Source organism: Protomyctophum parallelum, assembly GCF_964188405.1.
Source record: "Protomyctophum parallelum genome assembly, chromosome: 7".
NCBI classification, from domain to species: Eukaryota; Metazoa; Chordata; class Actinopteri; order Myctophiformes; family Myctophidae; genus Protomyctophum; species Protomyctophum parallelum.
In genome coordinates, this window is record NC_139705.1 from 15016888 (window position 1) to 15040674 (window position 23787).

Here is a 23787-nt window from a genome sequence, read left to right on the forward strand (position 1 = left end):
TGCAACCAAGCATAAAATGACTCTACTTTTATTTCTACTGCATCTCTTCTCCACTAGTCCCTCCATGACATTTAGTTCTACTGGATCTCTTCTCCACTAGTCCCTCCATGACATTTAGTTCTACTGCATCTCTTCTCCACTAGTCCCTCCATGACAATTAGTTCTACTGCATCTCTTCTCCACTAGTCCCTCCCTGTCATTTAGTTCTACTGGATCTCTTCTCCACTAGTCCCTCCCTGACATTTAGTTCTACTGGATCTCTTCTCCACTAGTCCCTCCATGACATTTATTTCTACTGCATCTCTTCTCCACTAGTCCCTCCCTGACATTTAGTTCTACTGGATCTCTTCTCCACTGGTCCCTCCCTGACATTTAGTTCTACTGGATCTCTTCTCCACTAGTCCCTCCCTGACATTTAGTTCTACTGGATCTCTTCTCCACTAGTCCCTCCATGATATTTTAGTCTAGTTGTTTTTTGTTGATGAGATTGTCAGTATATTCAGTCTAGTTTGAGTCTATCGTTTGAGTCAACATAGCTTAGTTTTATATATATATATGTGACCTCTCCTATTCTGCCTGCTGTCTCATCAAGGATTGACACAAGTCCAGGTTGGAGCAGTTGATAAGAGTGTGGTTTATTCACCTGAGAAAAGCACAATGGGACACACAACCACAGCTCAGACACAGTAATACATCTGGGTCATCTCCTGTTCAGACACAACATACTCCATGTCAGTGAATTCTCATGTAACACAGGCTACACAGCACAGCTAACAGCTAGCAACATGCTAACCGTTTTGTAAACAATGAAATAAGAAATGTCATATCATGAAATACAAAAACGAGTGTTACTGAATAACTTTATGTAAACATCAGTGCATATCTGGCCACTTATATGAAGCATAGATGTTTGTAATTAATGTGTTTGTGACTGAGCAAACAGGAGACCATCTTACCCTCAGTATGGAGTTCCTCTGTACTGAGGAGTACCCACAATGCAACACAACATCTTCCAGATAAAATGTATTACATACAAAACGAAATAAATTAGCCTGGCTGTGTCCCAAGTTTAACATAATTGAACTATAAAGAAAGTATTTCTTAACACTGTTACATACACCCCCCTCAAATTATGTTAAATTCTTGCGCAAATCTCTCACCATCAACCAAAAAAACATATTGACCAGTGACCACTCAAAAAAAGAGTGAATGAAACAGAGCGCTGACGTATTACAGTCAATACAACATCCTCCTGTAAGGAGTACAAAAGAATAGGGTAACCCCACACTTCACACAGACCGATAGAAGATGCCATTTACACCTCCTGAACATCTTAGCCCACATTGCACACTTCAAACTAAAATGACAGTCACAAATCTCTATCCCAAAACAAGGCTCATCAGAACCTCCCAACGAAAACAGGAGAAGAAAAAAAAAAATGGTTATTTAGACCACAAACATACTCTCAAAGTGGTTCAAAACCGAATTTGAAGGTGAGGTATCCTCAACCTCTTGTGGTGACATTTCACAAATCAATCTGTTAGGAGGTCTGACATGTCTCCCAACCCTGGTAGTGACCACACCAGCTTGACCTGCACTTACACCCTGAGGCCGTGTGCAAACAGCAACCTGGCTAACATCATGTAAAAGATCTAAGTGAGACACACTGACTGAGTCTAGATCAAGTGAGTGAGCTACAACAGGGGAAGGTGCTGTCTCAGGAGCTACACTGACAGGGACTGAATCAGGAGTAGGGAATGTAACAGCAGTGACAGGGTCAGGGAAAGTGACTGCATTGGTAGGGATGGGTTCCGGGGAAGGGACTGCACCAGCTGGGATGGGGTCCGATCCATCAGGGGTATCGGCTATGTCACCAGAGAGGGAATCACTTCCTGCAGCCATGGAGAGAACTTCATCCACATCACTCCCATCAACAGAGTCCTCAATCTCAGGAGTATTCATGAGCCAATCCATAGTCTGCACATTGCGATCCTCACCACCAGCTGCCACCGACTCCTGGCCACTTCCATCAGCCACGACATCGAGATCCGACCCAACAAAGGAGATCGGAGCTTCATCCTCATCCAAATTCAGGAAATTCACTGAGAGAAGAAGGTTCCTGTGAACAACTTTCTCCTTGCCTGTCTGCGCGTTTTTTATCCTGTACACGTTGATGTCAGGTCTCACTGACACAACGTCATAAGGAGCCGAGTCCCATCTGTCAGAGAGCTTCCTTTTGCCTTTTTCGCCACGAGTGGCTAGCAACACCCTATCGCCCACAGCCAACGAAGAACCTTTGACTCGGCGGTTGTATATTCTGGCGTGACGTGCTTGCTCCTGGAGGCTGTGTCTTCGAGCAATCTCTGCGGCTGCACACAAGTCCCGCCTTAAGCGAGAAACAAACTCAGTGCGGCTGACCACCTTGTCATCCTGGCGGACATGTTGGAACATGATGTCAATGGGGAGACGCGGGACTCGCCCGAACATCAGGAAGAATGGGGCAAAGCTGGTGGTCTCGTGGACTGTACAGTTGTAGCAGAAGGTCAATGTCTGTAGCATCTGTGGCCATCTGGCTTTTGCTGTAGGGGGCAGGACTCTCAACATGTTCCCCAGTGTCCTGTTGAAACGTTCCGTAACACCATTACCCATTGGATGGTAAGGGGTGGTGCGAGACTTGTGAACTCCCGCCATCTCCAGAAGCTCTTTCATGAGCCTGCTCCCGAAGTTGGCACCCTGGTCTGAGTGGATCCTCTGGGGAAACCCATAAATACAGAAGAAATCATCCCACAACCGGCGGGCGACTTGCTTCGCAGACTGATTTCGACAGGGAAAGGCATGTGCCATCTTGGAGAAGTGGTCTGTCACCACCAAGACGTCGACTGTCCTCTTGTCACTCAGCTCGGCAGACCAGAAATCGATACACACCAATTCCATCGGCGCAGATGTCCGTATGCTCTCAAGGGGTGCACGGGCCTCGGGTTCAGGTGTTTTGCCAACGACACATCTCTCGCATCGACGTACATGGTTGGCTATATCATTTTCCATTCCGATCCAGAAGAAACGTTCCCTAGCAAGGGAGAGGGTTCTTGCACGGCCCTGATGACCAGCATTATCATGGACACCACAGAGAACTTCATGTTTGAGGCTATCTGGCACAATGAACTGGAAGAGCTTCTTGTTAAGTCTAAGATCCTTCTTCACCCTGTACAGGATCCCATCTTGCACCCGTAGCTTCTTCCAGTGTCTGAGGAGCTTGTTGACACAGTTAGGTTCAGATGCTGCTCCCCGTCTTGTAGCTCTTTTATGCCTCTGCACATAGAACATGACCCTGCTTATTGTGGCATCCTGCTCCTGAAGACTCAAGAGCTGGCTCTGGGGAATAACAGTGGAAGGGTCTTCTCCAGGCAACTGGGGCAACGGCGGACCAGTACCGAGCAGACTCATGCCACTGTCACCATGGGCAATCAACACTGCTGACACTTCTTCAGGGCTGATGGAGCCCTCCGCAAGTTGTGAGACAGCTTCAGCATCAGAATCAGATGATCCTGGTTCCACTTCCCGAACAGCTTGACAGTTGTTTGTCAGCCGGAAGGCATCCTGTACTGTACCCCTGACAACACCATTGACTTCATCCAACAGTGCGATGTAAGGCTCTTTCATCAGACGGTGACTGATACATGACCGAACAAATGGCTCGCGGCTGAGGGCATCGGCGACAATGTTCTTGACTCCCGGGACATACTTCAGATCAAAGTCGAATGCTGCTAGCTTCGCCACCCATCTTTGTTCACATGCGTCCAAGCGGGGCTTTGTCAGGATATAGGACAGCGGATTGTTATCCGTCCAGGCAGTAAAGTGCCTCCCCTTCAGCCAATGGCCAAACTTGTCACAAATGGCCCACTTCAACGCCAGAAATTCCAGTCTATGCGCTGGGTAGTTAATCTGTGACCGGGACAGTGTCTTGCTGGCGAAGGCAACAGGTCGAGCAACAGTCTCACCTTGCGGAACTTGAGACAGGACTGCGCCAATCCCGTCGAACGATGCGTCAACAGACAGAATGAAAGGCTCATTGAAGTCAGGGTGGGTTAAGGTGACACCAATGGCTAGCTCACTCTTCAGGGTCTCAAATGAGTCTTTGCATGCGGCAGTCCAGTGACTTGCCGTAAGCACCGGTGGAGCAGAGAATCGTTTCTTGGCCTTCCTACCCTTCATATTCTTCTGCACCTGTCGCCCAGAGAGGAGCTTGAACAAGGGCTTAGCTTTTGCAGAGCAATCAGCAATGAAGTGCTGATAATAGAAAATTAGGCCCAAGAAGGACCTTATCTTCTTCCAGGAAGGAGTGACACCGTCATTTTCCATCAGGTCAGCCTCTCCCACATCCATGATGGCCTTCATCTTGTCAGGGTCTTTCTTCACCCCATCTCCACAGATGACATGTCCCAGAAACTTCACTGATCTCCGCAAGAGATGACACTTCTTTGGGGCTAGCTTGAGCTTATGGTTCCTGAGACGGGAGAACACCATATCCAGACGCTCAAGGGCCAGCTGTTCGGTGGGGGCAAAGACCATTACGTCATCAAGATAACAGAGCAAACTGGTGAAGTTTTGATCCCCGAAGATCGACATCATCATCCGCATAAACGTTGCAGGACTGTTGGACAGACCTTGCGGCATCCTGTTATACTCGTGGAGGCCAAAGGGTGAAGAGAAGGCTGTGTATTTCTTGTGTTCCTCATAGAGTGGTACATTGTAGAATCCAGACGTTAAGTCCATGGTAGAGAAGAAGACATTTCCTCCAAGCGCAGCGAGGGCATCTGCCTGGTGAGGCAGTGGGTGTGCGTCTTTCACTGTCTTCGCATTGAGGCTCCTGAAGTCAGTACAGATGCGGAGACTGCCATCCTTCTTCCACACTAAGACGAGGGGTGACGCGTACTCACTGTGCGATTTCCGGATAATGCCCCTTTCCTCCATGTCATTGAGAGCTGTTCTCAGTGTTTCGTACTGGCTGGGCGGTACCCGACGATAGGGTAAACGAAATGGCCTCTCATCCACAAGGCTTATCTTGTGGACAAAGTCTGTGGCCTCCCCGCAGTCCATCTTGTCTCTCGAAAACACACTCTCGTAGCTTTCAACAAGTCGCAGCAGTCTGTCTTTCCACATGTCTGACACCTCACAGGCGTTCAGGTTCAGGTCCTGCAGTCCCAGCTTGTGTAGAACATCTTCCATCTGTTCAGGAGACCTTGTTGCCACAGAGTGCTGTGTGACACTCTGCATATTAACAGAGACCTTGTCAGGTGGGGACAACTCCTCAACCGCAACACACGGGGACACATCTGCAATCTTGCTGTTCCTCTTCAGAATTATCGTCTCAGTGCTAGGATTGATCAGTTTCAGGGGCACCCACCTGTCCCCCCACAGTGGCGATATGACACGGCCCACCAACACATTCCTGGGCCTGGATCTCGACTGGGTTGCCTCAACAACTACTGTGCTCCCCACTGATATGGGTGCAGAAGCAGGCAGCTTGCCCCAAACAAGGTGTTCACACATCGGCTCAAGCATGACACTCTGTCTCAGTTTTACAGTGCCAACCTTGTCCGGCATGGGTCCTCCCTTCCACTTCTCAGAATTGGATAGCAAGGACAAGAACTGGTAGCACTCATCGTCAGCGACGTCAACTGGTGTAGCCAAAAGACTCCAATAGTCATCAGAACTCTTCATCTGACGTATAAGCACCTTAATAGCATTGCTGCCGACAATCATGTCATCCGTTTGCCCTGGAATGACCAACGTTGGGATGAGCAACTTGAAACCGTAGATGGCCACTTCCAAGTCATAAACTGCCGTTGGAGTGACATGGTGACCCCCAGCACCAATTACAACAATGTCATCAGCAGGACTTCTCTTAATGTCAGGGCAGTGTTGCAAAAGGCGCGCCACAGCAGCCTCACTCAAGGAGCATGACATGGAGCCACTGTCAATCATTCCTTTCAGATCAACTGCATTAACAGCACGAACATCAGTATAGAACAAACTGTCAGCTCTCTGAAGCCTGTGTGTCAACTGGAATATGGCAGTCTTCCCGGAGGCTGTGACAGAACAGAGAGAGTCATACACAGATTCCAAATCTTCGTCATCACAGTTGGGAGGGTTACTGGCATGATCCACACTGTCCTCCCTCAAGTGCGGATCTTTCAGTTTCCCGACTGCTGATTGGAGGTCGGCAATGTGCTGTTCAATGCTGGGCAATCACGTCTGGAGTGGTCTGGTGAATGGCATCGGAAGCAGAGTCTATGTTCACGGCAGTGAGTGAATGCAGAATGTGCAGCATCTTGACAAACAGAACAGGGCATGCTATTCAAGCCTTCAACCCTGGGGAGTCGTGGGCCAGACTGTCTGGTTGAACTTGGAACGGGCCTCTGCTGCAGCACCTTTTCCAACATGCCGATAAGGCGGTTCAGGGCATCAGGGTCAGTGGCCTGTGGCTGAATTGAGATCTGTCCCTCAGCAGGTCGTACAGGTGGTGGGACAGTAGCAAGAGCATTCACCGACACTCTTTCCTTGGGAGCCCTGCACATCACTGACGCAATTTCAGAATGATACTCGTTTAGAATATCTTGAACTTCATGAGCTGTCCACTTGTCTATTGTTTTCGACCTGAAGGTGATAGCAAGCTCAGTGGAGGGGCAGTTCTTTATGAACATACGTGTCACTTCAGTACTAGGGCCGTCTAGTGTCTTGCCCTGCTCCTTCAGACGCTCAGTGGCTAGGTCGACAGCGTGGTTCAGCCTGAGCCAGTAGTCAAACGCATCCTCACCCCTCTCAGGAAGTGTGGTGTAGAAGTCTGCCAACGGGAGCGATGAGCATGGGGCAGAATCAAAATGCTTCCGCAGAAGGCCATAAACAGCGTCAGGGTTGCGGGTGATGTCGATATCACTGTTCCTGGTCCCAAACCTGACAACATCCTTGGCCTTGCCTCTGAGGTGAACGAGGATCTCCTCTGCTTGTTCCTCAGGCTGCAAATTACTCCTTTTTATGAAATTCCTCATGAGCTCCTCCCACTCCTGTATGGAAACAGAGTCCGAGTTGTCTCCTCTGAAGCATGGGGGCTCCTTCAGTTTCCGATGGGACACATATTGCAAATGGGAGACATCAAGTGCAGTTGTTGTAGACACATTAGCATGGTTAGGTGGAGGGGCAGCACTGTGCGAAGGGGTACTGACAAACACATTGGCATGGGCAGGTGAAGGGGCAGCACTGAGCAAGGGAGCACTGACAGACACATTGGCATGGTTAGGTGGAAGGGCAGCACTGTGTAAAGGGGTACTGACAAACGGACTGAGGTGAGACATAATGTCCTGTGCTACACGCTGACTGACCTGCTGAATTAATACATCACCCATCTGACTGACAATACTGGCAGCAATGACATCGGGGGTAGGGGCAGGGGAGGCTTCACTTTGGCTAGCTGGGATAGAGGAACCTGTGCTTTGACTGGCCGGGGCAGGGGAATCTGTGCTTTGGCTAGCTGGGGTAGGGGAATCTGTGCTTTGGCTGACTGGGGCAGGGGCAACATTAGTACTGAGCTGACGGGCTCCCGGTGCACTCTGATTACCCGACATCACAACACCCCCCTGAACAGGACTGTCAAACTGTAAATTCACAGGAGGCTTAAAACCCCTACCTCTGCCAACCCCAAAAGGAGTAACAAAAAATCCCCCCTTTGAATCACTCATTTCAAACAATCAAGTGAATAGTGCAAAATATCACAAAACACAAAGCAAACAAAAAGACTTGCACAGATAGCAGGTAAAGAAATAAATAAAAAAAACTATCAGAGTCTCTGACCATTAGTACTGTATCAAACCAACACGTCCACCTGACTCAATTGACTGTAGACGAACAGCAGCAGCAGAACAGTCCCGGATCGCTTCGTAGCATCCACAGCTCAATAGAAGAGTCTCGAGTCACGGCACCAATGTGACCTCTCCTATTCTGCCTGCTGTCTCATCAAGGATTGACACAAGTCCAGGTTGGAGCAGTTGATAAGAGTGTGGTTTATTCACCTGAGAAAAGCACAATGGGACACACAACCACAGCTCAGACACAGTAATACATCTGGGTCATCTCCCTCAGTATGGAGTTCCTCTGTACTGACATAGTGATCGTATAGTGGTTATATTGTTTTGACATCTGACAAAAATACAAAATACAAACATTCCCTTAATACATGAATTCAAGTACAGCAGAATAATTCCCCTCTAAAACTCCATTTTTATGTACAGTAAGTAACATGAACATTAGTGCCACATACTGAAATAAATGCAAAAGCAACAACAATATCACACAGCTGCACAGAACATACCTGAGAAAAGCACAATGGGACACACAACCACAGCTCAGACACAGTAATACATCTGGGTCATCTCCTGTTCAGACACAACATACTCCATGTCAGTGAATTCTCATGTAACACAGGCTACACAGCACAGCTAACAGCTAGCAACATGCTAACCGTTTTGTAAACAATGAAATAAGAAATGTCATATCATGAAATACAAAAACGAGTGTTACTGAATAACTTTATGTAAACATCAGTGCATATCTGGCCACTTATATGAAGCATAGATGTTTGTAATTAATGTGTTTGTGACTGAGCAAACAGGAGACCATCTTACCCTCAGTATGGAGTTCCTCTGTACTGAGGAGTACCCACAATGCAACACAACATCTTCCAGATAAAATGTATTACATACAAAACGAAATAAATTAGCCTGGCTGTGTCCCAAGTTTAACATAATTGAACTATAAAGAAAGTATTTCTTAACACTGTTACATATATATATTTCTTTTTTTTTCCAGTTTTCCTCTGGAAATAACGGTAGTACACTGACACACTCCTCAAACCCTAAGCTAACCCTAACCTCACACGGGTGATTTTTAACCAGCAACACGTGTGATTTTTAACCCGCAGCACGGGTCTGTCTGACTAATGACTGTAGGACTGTTGGCATGTCTAACCAACGTACAGTATGCACCCTGTTTAGGTTGACAACATCGACACTACTCCTACCCAATTTAAGTGAACGTGGAGGATGTGGCTTGATGATGTTTATCGCACAGTGAGTTCTACGGAAACGATCAAGTATGCGGATGATGTGTAGATCTTTATCATGTAATGATGATGAGTGCCTGGCTGCGAGGAATCAGCTTCTCATTGCATTCTTTAAGGAACAGAACATAATGAAACATCATTATCTTGTCATCCCAGCTGTGTGAAATATTTCCATCTCTTGTGATGCCAGGTAATTAGACAGACTCTTTTTTTTCACCACTCAATCCCTCTCTATAGCCTGAGAGAGAAATGGACTGGAGTGGTGGAAAAAAAGGCTATTTTTTTTTACTTAAAAGTATCAATACTGCAATATAAAAATAAGTAAAAGTCTGGAATTCGAAATGTACTTGAGTAAAAGTACAAAAGTATTGGCATAAAAATGTAATTAAAGTACCAAAAGAAGAGCGTACTCACTATGCAGTGTGACGTTTTCAAATGTTTTCAAACATCTTTTGAAAATCTACAAGCTTGTAGTTTGGCTATTTTCAAATTTCCATAATTTATATAGGGCTGAAGTGTTGTATGTATGCATACTGAGTTTCAAGTGGTTTGTTGTCCATTGAAGCATCGTCCTCCACGGACGCACTCCCACGTGTGCACATCACGCGCATGCGCGCACACACACACACACACACACACACACACACACACACACACACACACACACACACACACACACAAAGGCTTCCTTTAAAAAATGAGTGTGGTCCCCATTAACATTTTGAAGCTTTTCTGTCAGGCAATTGTGGGGTGTTCTCTCTGTATCCCTTCGATGGGTCCTTCATTGCTCCCAGCTGTGGGAACTGCCAGGGAAGCTCAGAAGGGTGTGTGTGTGTTTGTGTGTAATGTGTGTGTGTGTGTGTGTGTGTGTGTGTGTGTGTGTGTGTGTGTGTGTGTGTGTGTGTGTGTGTGTGTGTGTGTGTGTGTGTGGGGGGGGGGGTGCGTGTGCGTGTGCGTGTGTGCACGTGTGCGTGCGTGTCTGCTTCTCCAGCACTCCACAAGGTCAGCAGGGTAACCACTGCCCCCGGTGCCAGGAGTGAAAACACACACACACACACACACACACACACACACACACACACACACACACACACACACACACAGAGACACACACACACAGAGACACACACACAGCGTGGAGAGGATCAGACCGATTTCGGAGTGGACAGGCCTCGGAGCGTGCGGCTGCGTCGGCTTCGCATAAATCTGTTTTAAAGCACAATGAATTTGACAAACTCAAATGGAGTTTTTATTTCGCTTATGCAGAATTTTATAGCTTCATATTAGTAATAGAGGATATTGCCGATAAACATCTGTTTTATGTTACTGGCGGAGCCTGACACAAAGGCCTTGCTCTATTATTTTTCTCTGTGTGCGTGTGCGTGTGCGTGTGCGTGTGCGTGTGTGTGTGTGTGCATGCGAGCATGCGTGCGCACAGTGTAATCCAGAGTGTTAATTTAACTCTACAGTGTACAAACGTAACCACATGGAAACTTACAGCATATCTCTCAGAGAATACAGCATATCTCTCAGAGAATACAGCGTATCTCTCCGAGAATACAGCATATCTCTCCGAGAATACAGCATATCTCTCAGAGAATACAGCATATCTCTCAGAGAATACATCGTATCTCTCAGAGAATACAGCGTATCTCTCAGAGAATCACAAATGGTCATATTAACTGAATATCTTACTGTGTGTGTGTGTGTGTGTGTGTGTGTGTGTGTGTGTGTGTGTGTGTGTTCACATGCGCGTGGACACAGACTTTATTTCCTTCATGGAAAATGTATAAAACATGAATTTGAGGTTGCGCAGACAATGACAGCAATCAGATCCACACAACACAACCAGTGGCACAGCACGAAATGGCTGACTTCTACATCCGGTTCAAAGGACACAGACAACAGACAAGAGCTCAAGATCTGCCCATGTCGTACATTTCTCTGGCACTGGACACCTACGCCACCTAGTGGTAGTGGTTTTCAACCAGTGGTCCGGGGGACCACCAGTGGTCCTTGAGAGGGTTCCAGGTGGTCCCCAGCTAAATGATGGAGAGTTGGTAACCAAATGGACCCTTATAGATCTTTAACTCTTGAGAGCGTAAAATGAAAACAATTTGGTTTCATTTTACGCTCTCAAGAGAACATCTGCATTACAAGAAGTCTACACAATTAGAGAATGTAGAAGTATTGTTATTTTGATCAATGTTTGCCTGTTATCTCTCCTATGGTACCAACATCAATACATCATGGAATTGTGGACAAACTATTATCCAACAAAATATTCAAAGTTTTGGGTCTGAGAAGCTAAATGTCATCAAATGGTAGTCCGTGGCTCAAATGCAGAAAAGAATAATGGGCCTTGATACGAAAAGGGTTGAAAAGGAGTTAATTTACATTAATTTACAAAAAAGAAAAACATACAAAACCATAAAAACGATTCTGGCCGGCGACAGCACATAATATATCTGAAGCCTGCTGAACCTCTCTCTCTTCAGTGCTGTATGCATGTGTGAGCACGTGCGTGCATGTATGTGCATGCGTGCACGGTCGTGCCAACACCATATAGTGACGTCCCACTGAGGCAGACAGCCCACAACGCACGGCAGGCAGACAGTGCACGACAGGCAGGCAGACAGACAGATGCACGCAGCGCACGGCACCGTGCACGGCCATCCAGCTCCGTGGAATCACGGTCCAAGTGGATGATTTAATCTCCATTACTGCGCTGCATGCTTCTCCAAACCCTGTAACACGAGCTTTAAGATGGAAACCATGTAATGTCTTCTCCACCGTGCTATAGGGAATCTATTAGCGACAATACACAAGGTCGTATATCCTGCTCCTCTCCTCTCCTCTCCTCTCCTCTACTCTACTCTCCTCTCCTCTACTCTACTCTACTCTACTCTACTCTACTCTACTCTACTCTACTCTACTCTACTCTACTCTACTCTACTCACACAATCAATCAATTCGATCAAGACACTGGCTGTCTCTTTCTCTGGACACGCACTATGGTACCGTATAAGTACTCAATGCCTATAGTACTTGAGTCAAAGTACTACATGCATACTCCCGTAAACACTTCATGTAAACACAAATCTTCTCTTGTGGGGGGTCCCTCCTTGGCACAACACATTTCAGATGGACGGGGTGGTTGGTGGTCCGCGGCCAAATACATATTAAATATTGGCACTAAAAAGCTTGAGAACTACTGCAGGTTCAAGGTTGTACTTTGTTACATCTCGTGTACAACTTATCTCTGGTTTTGATTGGGTTGCGGTTTCCTTTGCCCTGGTTCTTTCTCGTCCTCGAGAGTTCCTTCATGTACCTGACCGTATACGCGGGAAGAAGCTTTCATTGGCAGTCTATATTGCCAGTGGCTTCGGGATGGCGGCAGCATCTCATACAGATTACTAGTTGGGTGCAGTACAACAATACTCCGGTAAATGTACTTCATTACACTGTCGACACAGTGCATGCACGCCTCGTCTCGGGGAAGAAGACGGAGGAGTTTGTGGAGAGCAATGAGCTACAGCTTCTCTCCAGTCAGACATGTAGACATGAGATCATGTGTTACAGAACCTCTCTCTCTCTCCCTGAGACCCTGTATGCTGGAAGAATCATGGCTGTATGTGTTAGCGAGACAGTGCTGTATATTTGGATGTCGCCACTGCCAGCCGCCTGCACAGACTCATTAATATTGTATAGGTGCTTGTTAGCACACTGACGCTCTGAAGGTATAGAGAACAGTAGGTCTTCGAGTCGTTCTTCAAAACACAGTGTCAGGGACTCCCCCAAAATTGATGGGTTTTTGGCCGCGGCGGCAGCGCAAAACATAGCTGAGTTAGTGTGTCCACGGAGAGCGTTTTTACGAGCGGAGAGGCGCTGCTTTGAATGTCATCAGTGTCTGCTGGAAACCTCGTTATGTCCCAAACTGTTACTTAAAATTCTAACGTCTCAAAGTAGCAGATCTGCAAGCTTGAAATGTATCACTTCGCGCCACGTTTCGAGCTTGTGGATCTGCTACTTTTGGAGCTTTTGTGTGACACCGTAGTGTGATCAAGTAGGGGCGTTAAGAGTTAAAACATCGCCTATAGAGCACCAAAGTCTGACGTCACTCTCAGTAGAGGGCGCCAGTACACAGGTGCATGTATTTTTTTATTTGAAATCCCCATAGGGCGATTTTAGGTCGCTTCATATAAGAACTGTGTTTGAAAAATAAACCGATCATCCCGGCCTTTCTGTCAGGGGAGTGGCTGTGCGTCGTTAATGATGTCCATTCATATTTGATACAGCCAGTTTCTGGAGAAAATGGAATTAATTTGGCCGCAAAAGCCTTGAAACTACATATGAAAGCAATGTCGCTGCTAATATACGTCACGCCCAGCTGTTAACACATTGCGTTCCTGAGATTCCTCGTTGTCGTAAGTTCAGCTGGTGGTAATTAACCACGAAACATTAAATAATATATATATCTTTTTAAATGTAATTAACATTACGGCAGCTGCAGCCACCCGCCTACCCGGAAATGTAGTCTCTGGGTTGTTTGACTCGTTTCTAAGGCTTATTTTGTTACTCTTTTGGTATATTTGTCGATGCTTCATAATATTCATACTTCATATCCATATGAGTGAAAAGGCCGGGATGATCGGTTTATTTTTCAAACACAGTTCTTATATGAGGCGATCTAAAATCCCCCTATGGGGATTACAATGCAAATAAAAAGTACACGAACCTGTGGACTGGCGCCCTCTACTGACAGTGACGTCAGGACTTCGGTGCTCTATAGCAGTGGTTCCCAAAGTGGGGTCCTTGATGGAGTTCCAGGGGGTCCCCACCAAAATGATAGTATCGAACCAAATGGACCCTTATGGGTCTGTTAACTCTGAGAGTGTATATGGAAATGCATTTGTACAATTAAATTAACATTGCTTTTACAATATAAATTAGGGGTCCCAGAGATAGAAATGCCATTAAATGGGGGTCCGTAGACTAATGCAGGTCAAACTGGGGGTATTTGAAATTAAACAGGTTGAGAATCTCTGCTAGAGCCGTAAAAATCTCCTCTTATGGGGGCGACTGGCATATATTTTCAAATGGGGGTCCGCGGGCTAATTAGTGTCAATGTGGGGGTCCTTGACATGAAAAGGTTTGGGAACCACTGGTCTATAGCTACCCTTGCCAGCCACTGATCATCCCCTGGTTCCAACGGGTTCGCAGAAGTTTTTCTCAATGGAGAATAAACATTGGGTCATTTTTAAATCATCTATTAGAATTGTGGTCCAAAAATATTGTGTTGAAATATAAATTAATAAATAATATAATATTGAGTGAAACTGCAGAAATAAACACAGTTCTTCTAAGATCCACCTATGCCTGGGGATTACAAATTAATAAATACACAAACCTGTGGACTTAGTGCCCTCTAGCGATATTCACGTCAGACTTCGGTGCTCTATTCTGGGCGTTTACACTAACCTTTGAAAAATCATGGAATATTATTTTTCACAGTGATCCACCCCTTTTTCCTCCCCAATGTACTGTAGTCGTTATGCCAATTGATTCCTCCCCCCACACACATTGCTGTATTGTCACTTGCTGTTGCAAAAATAACCAGGCTTGATAGCGACTACTACTGCTGCTACTACTGTCTTTTCATGTTTCCTGTCTCTCAACCCACTGTGAAATAAAGGTTGAAAAGCCTGAAGAAATTACACTCTGGCAACAAATATTATTGTTAAATAATTAGGTTTAAAAAGCCTTAAACTTTTATTTGTTACTATACCAATCTCCTTTGGGCTTATCAAATGCTGAATTGTGAAAACAATTGCACACCCACCACATGTCATTTTCTGGGCCATATTAAACAACATTTTTATAATTTCCTTTGCTCTTAGTCAGCAAACGCTGTAGTCTTATGAGCTTTTAACAACATTCTTACCCACAGACTCAAATAGTAGTCATCTCAGAAACCCTGTGGTCTCCCCTGAATATTTTTTTTCTTCCTCTAATTTCATATGCCTCAACCAATTGTTCACTATGGGAGTTGTATAATGTTCCTGTCGCGAGGAAACCCTGTATGTCATAAGAAATCCTATTTTCATTATTATTTGAAAATAGCCAATAGCCATCATGATCTCACAATGTGCATGTTGCAGTGTGGCGCATTGTGAGCTTGTAGATTTTTCACAATTGGTGGAAAAAGTACTCAGATATTGTACTTAGGAAAAAGTAACAATACCACAATATAACAATACTCTGTTACAAGTAATATTGGCGTCAAAATAAGGCTACTTAATGTACCAAAAGTAAACGTACTAAAATGTTTGAAAATACCTCTCTATACAAGCTCACAACATGCCGCATTGTGAGCTTGTAGATCGGCTAATTTCAAATGGCTTATATTGGCTAAAGTGGTTAATGTATGTTTTATAATAATTTATCTAGTACAAAGTAACTAGTAACTAAAGTATTCAAATAATTGTGGTGGAGTAAAAGTACAATATTTGCCTCTGAGATGTGGTGAAGTAGAAGTATCCTACAAGTACTGAAAAGCGGAAATAACCCAGTAAAGTAAAAGTAGCCTACCTCAAAATAATATTTATAAGTACAGTACTTGAGTACATGTACTTGATTACTTTCCACCGCTGGTAGATGGGATATTTTCCTTGCTTTTGTGCGACTCTTGAATGACGAAGTCTATCCATGGAGATACGAGTTTCCTCCTCCTACGATAAGCGGTTCAAGAACAGAACGTTGGGTTCCTGCTGTCCTATACTGTCTGTAGGAAACGGGAGAACTGCAGCAATTGCAAAAACATCGCTTTGCGTTTATAGCTTTATTTGCAACCAGCTGAAGCCGTTAAAATCGATAATTGCTGAATTACACACGACACAAGGCCTTATGAAACTTTTGTTAATTGTGACGATAAGTCAAGTTTGAAAAATGCTCTGACGAAGGTCCACTAATATAGGCCAGGGATTCTCAACCTGTGGCCCGGGACCCACTGCTGGGCCATGAAAAAAATATATAGCATACTTTTACTCAAGTACATTTTGTTTACTGCGTTTCTACATTGCAGTATTGATACTTAAACTGCAAACACCACCACACTACTCCAGTGGCTGATAAGCGGCTGGTATATATTTTGTTATTGTAAATAATCTTTATGCCTTTCCATCCATCCATCTTCGAACCGCTTATGCGTATCGTGGCGCGGGGGCAACATGCCATTAATGATCATAAATCATTAACAAACTGTGCGTGAACCTGCTGATCTGCTGAAGCGTTTAACAATATAAAAAAGCACAGAACAAGCAGAAGCCAAACAAGTTTGAGAACCTTGACTGACCTAAGCTTTCTTGTGAGAGCTCTCTGGATGTCAGCTTTCAATCTGGGCAACATGTCTAATTCAAGCAAAGGGCTGCCCTGTATTATTATTGCATTCACTGCAGTTAGGCAATTGTTTCTGAGTCGGCATCAAAACAGCACTAACGTTAGTCTGGTAGACTTAAAGGGTGGGAAAAAAAGTGTGAAATTGTGTCATTGTTTGTTTTTGAGCGTATATGGCTCGAACACCCCAAATTTAAAAACCTGGATCGCTCCTGACCCAAGTCAAACACTAAAGCTTTGTGCAAAATTATGTGGCAAAAAAACCGACATGGCCAGCACGGGTCTCACTGCCAGTTCTTTGAGATCACTGCCGGCGATTAAAAGGTCAAAATCACAACGAAAATACAGTCTTCTATTTGGGAAAAGCAAGAGACACCAAAACAAGCAATATGCCCAATACTCTGCATGGGCACATCCATCATGCAGCCAAGATAGAAAGCAGAATGTCACCAAAATGACGCTTGGAACTTCATTACATTAAGTCATTCTAAGCTGGAAATCGTCTCTGTCAGGTGGAAACCATTATGTCCAAAACTGTTACTTTACGTGATTCGAAACATTGCAAAAATAGCAGATCTACATGCTCAAAAGGCGTCGCTTGGCACCACATTTTTAGCTACTATTGATGCTTCTGCGTGACGCTGTAGTGATGATCAAGTAGGGCGTTATTTTGTGGAAAGATTCAAACACATTTTCATGTGGAGGTTTATGCCCCGACAGCAACGAAAACGCTTTCCAAACGGCCTCCTCTCGCGGGGCTTTAGATGTCTGGGCCGTTTAGTTTGCCTTGCTGACACCATGGTGCTGATACGCACTACGTAGCCACAGACAGTGGAGATAGAATAGTGGTGGATTGTGTGTCGTGTGTTTATAAAGAGAGGCGAAGGTTGCCAGCAGCATCTCCACTAGCTCCGTTCAGACAGTGGTTCTCAGTGGGGGTGGCTGATGCCGCGGAGTCGCTCGCCACCAATTGCCGACCATACCTGCGGCAGTGTTTCTCGGCGGCACCATCAGTGCGACACCCTACCCCATAACCTCACCCGTACCCTATACCTCCCATGGAAGACACGGCTGATTCGCATGTCAGGAGCTATGGGGGGGGGGTTTAACCAGCAACGCTGACACCCTAACCCTAACCTCACAGGGAAGACATGGGTGATTTCTAACTGGCAACACATGTCTCGGCCGTTGCGGCGTCGGCCGCGGAACGGAGCGGCAGTGGAGTGTCATAACTCCTAGGGGAAGGAATTAAGTCAGGCGAGGAGGGTGATAGTTGTCACTGCACATACTGTCGGCAGGGAGTGTTGGGTGGGAGGTCTGTCACGTACTGACCTGTCAGCAGGGAGTGTTGGGTGAGAGATCTGTCACGTACTGACCTGTCAGCAGGGAGTGTTGGGTCAGAGATCTGTCACATACTGACCTGTCAGCAGGGAGTGTTGGGTGAGAGATCTGTCACGTACTGACCTGTCAGCAGGGAGTGTTGGGTGGGAGATCTGTCACATACTGACCTGTCAGCAGGGAGTGTTGGGTGGGAGGTCTGTCACGTACTGACCTGTCAGCAGGGAGTGTTGGGTGAGAGATCTGTCACATACTGACCTGTCAGCAGGGAGTGTTGGGTGGGAGGTCTGTCACGTACTGACCTGTCAGCAGGGAGTGTTGGGTGGGAGGTCTGTCACGTACTGTCCTGTCAGCAGGGAGTGTTGGGTGGGAGGTCTGTCATGGAGGCTAGTCTGCGTCCTCCCTGTGGGGGCTCCTCTCTCTGGCAGCTGTTCAGTGACAACACACAGCAATGCACGTGGGCAGGAATGAACTGCCATAACGACTACATTCGGGGAGAAAAGGGGGCTTAAAAAAGTCTGTCTGTCTGTCCGTCCGTCCGTCCGTCTTCCATCCTTCACTATCTCTCGTCTGACTCACACCCTGCATGTCTCTGTTCTCTGTCTGTCTGCTGGCTCACATCTTCACTGTGTGTGTGTGTATGCGCGTGCGTCTGCGCCAGGGTGTGTATGCACTTGTGATGTGTGTGCTAGTCTACAAATATGAAAGTATGCACACACACACACACACACGGAGGCTCTAGTCTACGGCGTCCTCCCGGTGTGGGCTCCTCACTAGCAGTGAAAACACACAGACATGTTCGACGTACAGTACTGTATGTGTGTGCGTACCTAATACATATACTGTGTGTGCGCGTGCGTGCGTGCATGAATGTACTGTACTGTATGTGCACACTATGCATACAGCAGCATATTGTCTCTGTCAGGTGGAAACCTCATATGTGTCAAAACTGTTACTTTTCAGGATTCAAATAAAAAAACAGATCAAAGGTAGATCTATAAGCTCGAAACTGCAGCTTGTGCATCTGCTACTTTTGATGCTTTTATGTGACGCCGGGGTGTGTTCATTCAGGGCGCTGGGGTGTGTTCACGCAGGGTGCTGGGGTGTGTTCACGCAGGGCGTTCATTTGTGAAAAACAGTTAAAATATGGGAGATAATAGGTTTCTTCCCGACAAAGATGATATGTGCGTCTGTGCGTGCATGTGTGTGTGCGTGCGCTGTCTGCATGCGCTCTGGGTTTGTTCAAGGCCAGCAGCTGTGCTGTCAGGATGTGTTTAAGTCTTTCTTCCAGGACCGCGCAGCTCTGCTTTCTATCAGAGCTGTGTGCTGTGCTGTGCTGTGCTGTGCTGTGCTGTGCTGTGCTGTGCTGTGCTGTGCTGTGCTGTGCTGTGCTGTGCTGTGCTGTGCTGTGCTGTGCTGTGCTGTGCTGTGCAAAGCTACGCTGCGGCTAGTGCGGAATCTTTAAAAAAGTACAGTTTTAGACCACGACGGACAGGCACTGTCTCAAGCGAACTTGAGCCACGAGAGACACCACCAATTGAGCTAAAGCGCACGAGTTGCCGCGTCGAGATGTTGCAAAGTTTGCTTTAGCCGACTGAACTCCGTTCGAGTTGCAACCCGATATGGACAGAATAGTAAATCCTCATCCCCCAGAGTCCTGCGAGTAGGGAAAGTCGCGAGGCGGGTGTGACCATTTACTCGAACCTACAGGACATTCCGCACTTGTGTGCTGCGCTGTGCTGCGCTGTGCTTTCTGTCAGAGCGGTGCTGCGCTGCGCTCCGGGTGAGAGCGCGCACTATTAACCACCAGCAGATCCTAATTCAGCCTGATTGGAATTGGCTCTGCCTGGGTTGGTTTGTAGCGGCATGATACGGGCTGCTCTCCCTTGTCGGCTTTCTGCTGCTTGTCATGGTGAGATGTGGTCGGTTCCCAAGCAGGCTTTGTCTTTTGTTTACCTGTGATCCTATATTATAGTTTAAGACAAATGACGTCAGGATAGCATTTAGTATAGTTTAAGACAAATGACGTCAGGATAGCATTTAGTATAGTTTAAGACAAATGACGTCAGGATAGCATTATAATGACGTTCTTTGGTGACGTTCAGGACTAAGCCAGATCACAGTCCATATGGGGGTGATCTTTACGTCATTTCTAGGACGTCTGCACCAGTTGAAATAACTAGGATACAGTGCCCGTGGGCACTGCACTGCGTTGAATTTATTTTTATGCCCATAAATGGAGTTCTGGAGTTCTTTGTCAGACATTGTGATGTCAGAAAAGGATATTTCTGTATCTGTCTCTCTGTGTACCTTTATTCCTATATATGGAGTTCTGTGTCAGGCATGCCTGGGCAGGGGCCCGGTCCAGAGCCCGGGCAGAGGACTTTTGGGGCTGTCCTGGACAACTGGGGGTCCGACCGACTCGACACCAGGCACTGCACCCCCTGTGGTGGTGTGGAAGTCGGTTGGGTGAACAGTTCTCGAGTTACGTGGATTACACACAGACAGACACAGAGACTTGCATTTATTTATAGATAGATAGAAGATAGATAGATATCTATTCTGGGCCAGATCTGACTAGTTATGATTTATTACTTAAAGTTAATCTGGCCTCATTCGGACTCTCTCTGATTCATCCAGGATGTCTGTCTTAGTGGGCAGAATTTATGCTGGTTGAAATCAGGTGATATTCTGGGCCAGATCGGACTATTCTTGGTTTGACTTTGGTTTTCTATGTGATCCTATAGTTTTCTGAGGTGCTACAATGTCTCTCTGCATTCTATGTGATCCTATAGATTACTGAGGCACAACACTGTCTCTCTGCATTCAATGTACTGTAAATGTATTTACTTTGCACTTTGGATGAGAGGGTCTGCTAAATGCCTAAATAAAGTAGGCAAAGTAAGTAAATTGTTGCGCACGCATGCACACATTATAGTTCTCGCACACACGACATGGCGGAAATTACCAATCTATGACAATCACAATCAATGTGTTGTGATACAACGCGATACGGCACTTTTTTTTGTAACTTAAATAAAAATACTATCTTAACAATAAAATGACATGCCCAAAATAGGGATGCCAGGTTGAGTGGATGAAAGTAAGTGTAAGAAAAAAGTAAGATTTGTGGACAATACCTTTTTTCTTTTTTTTATGTTTGGGTCCCGTGGGAAGACACTACACAGTGTCTACACTGGGGTCTTGAGCTAAAAAACAAAAAGAAAAACCTTTGTAAACCACTGTGTTAGTTGTGGTACATAAAATGGCGGCACGGCTGTGTTTCTGGGATTATGTCAAGACGTGGCTTTTCACTTCAGTACGAGATGGAGATATGCCTGGAAGATAGCTCGCCTGTCCGTATCCGTCAGGTCTCTCCCACTCTGTCATAGTTCCTGTCCTCCTTTCAAGAGATGGGATTTGTCCAGCCGGCTGCATATATACACGTGTGTGTGTGTGTGTGTGTGTGTGTGTGTGTGTGTGGGGGGGTGTGTGTGTGTGTGTGTGTGTGTGTGTGTGTGTGTGTGTGTGTGTGTGTGTGTGTGTGTGTCTGCCTGCGCACGCGCAAGTGTGTGTGTGCAGACATGTGCATAGGTGCATGCCTTCATACAAGTCCTGATATATGCCTCGCAGTGAGCGCTATAAATCACCCGGCCGGCTTGAGAAGAGAAGAGAAGAGAGGAGAGGGGGTTGGGGTTTTTTTCGGGGAGAGAGTTAGAGATAAAGAAAGAGAGAGAGTGAGAGAAAAAGAAGAGATCATCTTTACGGCCTTCTCCTCTTCATAAAGCCCTGGGCCCGGGTCATAAATCAGGCCCAGCCATGAGGCCCTGATCTCTGGGTCCAGTAAAAACTACAGCCATACCATAGAGGGGAGGGGGGGGGGGGGAGCTCTGAGTCTGGGGGGAACCCAAAAAGTGTGGTTCCCATTTGTCTCCCCTTTTTGGAGTGTTTTATATTCTGCGACACTTCATTGGTGCTCGCCCCGTGATGGGATGAAACGGGGGGGGGGGGGGAGGGCGAGAGAGAGAGAGAGAGAGAGAGAGAGAGACAGAGAGAGAGAGAGAGAGAGAGAGTACAGGAGATGAGATGAAGAGACGAGAAAGTGGAAAGAAACCCCCCGCCCTGTGTGTGTGTGTGTGAGTGTGTGAGTGTGCGTGCGCGCGCGCATGTTTGTTGCATATTCTGTCCTGTCTGCCTGTCTTTCTGTCTCAGTGCATAGAGTGTGTTTATTGACAGCTGGCAGAGACACAAGTCATCTTCTTGACACATGTCCAACCACCCCCCCTCTGCCCACCCCCCCAACCCCCCCTGAGAGGGAATGTGAACATTGGTAACACAAATCCACTGACACACATGGAAATGTACGTCAAGCCTATACTCTCCTATAGTCTCCTTGTCTGCTCGCCAACCCCCCCCCCCCCCATCTTTCTGTCTCTCCGTATCTCTCTTTCTGTCTCTCTCTCTCTGTATCTATGTATCTCTCTCTCTCTCTCTCTCTCTCTCTCTCTCTCTCTCTCTCTCTGTAAGAAAGAAATAGCCAGCACTCCAAAGTCCTTCTGGTACTTTTTATTCATAGTATTAAGGCACACAGACAGACATAGCAAACACGGACGCCTTTTGGTGTCAAGCCTTCCTCAGAGAGTGGTCCTTTTTCTTTTCTCTCTGTCTCTGTACAGTATGTCTCTTTCTCTCTCTCTCTCTCTCTCTCTCTCTCTCTCTCTCTCTCTCTCTGATTGATTGTTTGAATACCGTATTAACACGTTTGTTAGCAGTGCCGTAGTAGCCTACAGAATGCGATTCATTGTGGATAAAATAATAATAATCATTGCGATTTCAATAGGGCTTCGCACTACTGTGCAGTGCTCTGGTCCTAATGCTAAACGCAATGTGCAAAGCGTGCAATAAGCCATAGAAACAGAATCGACTGAACTTGAGAGAAAGGAACTCATTAACGAATGATTATTGGAAACGGCTGAGCAGAGTTCTGAGGGATTGTGGATTTCATAATGTACAGTAACTCACTAACTCTTTATTATGTTGTTTATAATGGCACAGTTCAAACTTCTGTCATCAAGACAAAATGTTGTCAAATTTCCCCCTTCATCTACACAACATAGACCAATTCCTGTGTTCTAATCAGCCTGTGGACATCTGTTTTGTTTTTTTGTTTTTTTAAATGAAGCCATGCAATATTCATTGGGTCACGGAGGCTTCATGTTGTCACGTACACAATTCTATTCAACTGGGATTTCAGATTCTCTCTCTCTCTCTCTCTCTCTCGCTCTCTGTCCGTCTGTCTCCCTCTCTCTCTCTCTCTCTCTCTCGGCAGATCCTTTGTGATCCAGCAGATCCCCAGCAGTAATCTATTCATGGTGGTGACGGACAACAAGTGTGACTGCAGCATGATCGAGCCCGTCACCATGGTCCCCATCGAGATCATGTATATCCTTTTTACCCATTGAACGAGGTGGCCCGGTGGACACCAACGATCGGATGGCAGAGGTCGCGGGGGGAGGCGGATGGATCAAGCATATTATCGTCGTTGTCGTGGCATCGCCATGCGTTGTGGGCTTGTAGATCGGCTATTTTCAATTAAATACAATTTCATTAAAGTGTCAAATCACTACAAGTTGTCTCAAGACACTTTACATGAGCAAAGGACCGACAGAGATCCCACCCTCAGCACGCAATTTTGCGACAGTGGTAACGAAAAACTCTCCCTTAAGAAGAAACGTCAAGCAGAACCCGGCCATCTGCCTCAACCGTGTCTGGGGAGAGAAATAGAGACAAGAATAGGGAGAGAAGGAGATACAGGCAAATACAAATAGTAGCAATATATAGCAATAATAATAAATGTAATGGTGTAAGATATTAAGATAATATAATATGGTATAACAATGATATATAGTGCATGGTATCAGAATGTTAAGATAAATGCA

General features: G+C 46.1%; 1 protein-coding gene across 1 annotated transcript in view; it reads left to right on the forward strand.

Moving 5' to 3' along the window:
- Positions 1–23787, forward strand: part of cacna2d3a (calcium channel, voltage-dependent, alpha 2/delta subunit 3a) — a gene marked incomplete at both ends in the record, with an annotated part of 288788 nt that overhangs the window by 259415 nt on the left and 5586 nt on the right. The window contains 1 exon segment of the mRNA XM_083769683.1: positions 23178–23288. Within this exon segment, the coding sequence (XP_083625809.1) occupies positions 23178–23288 (111 nt within the window).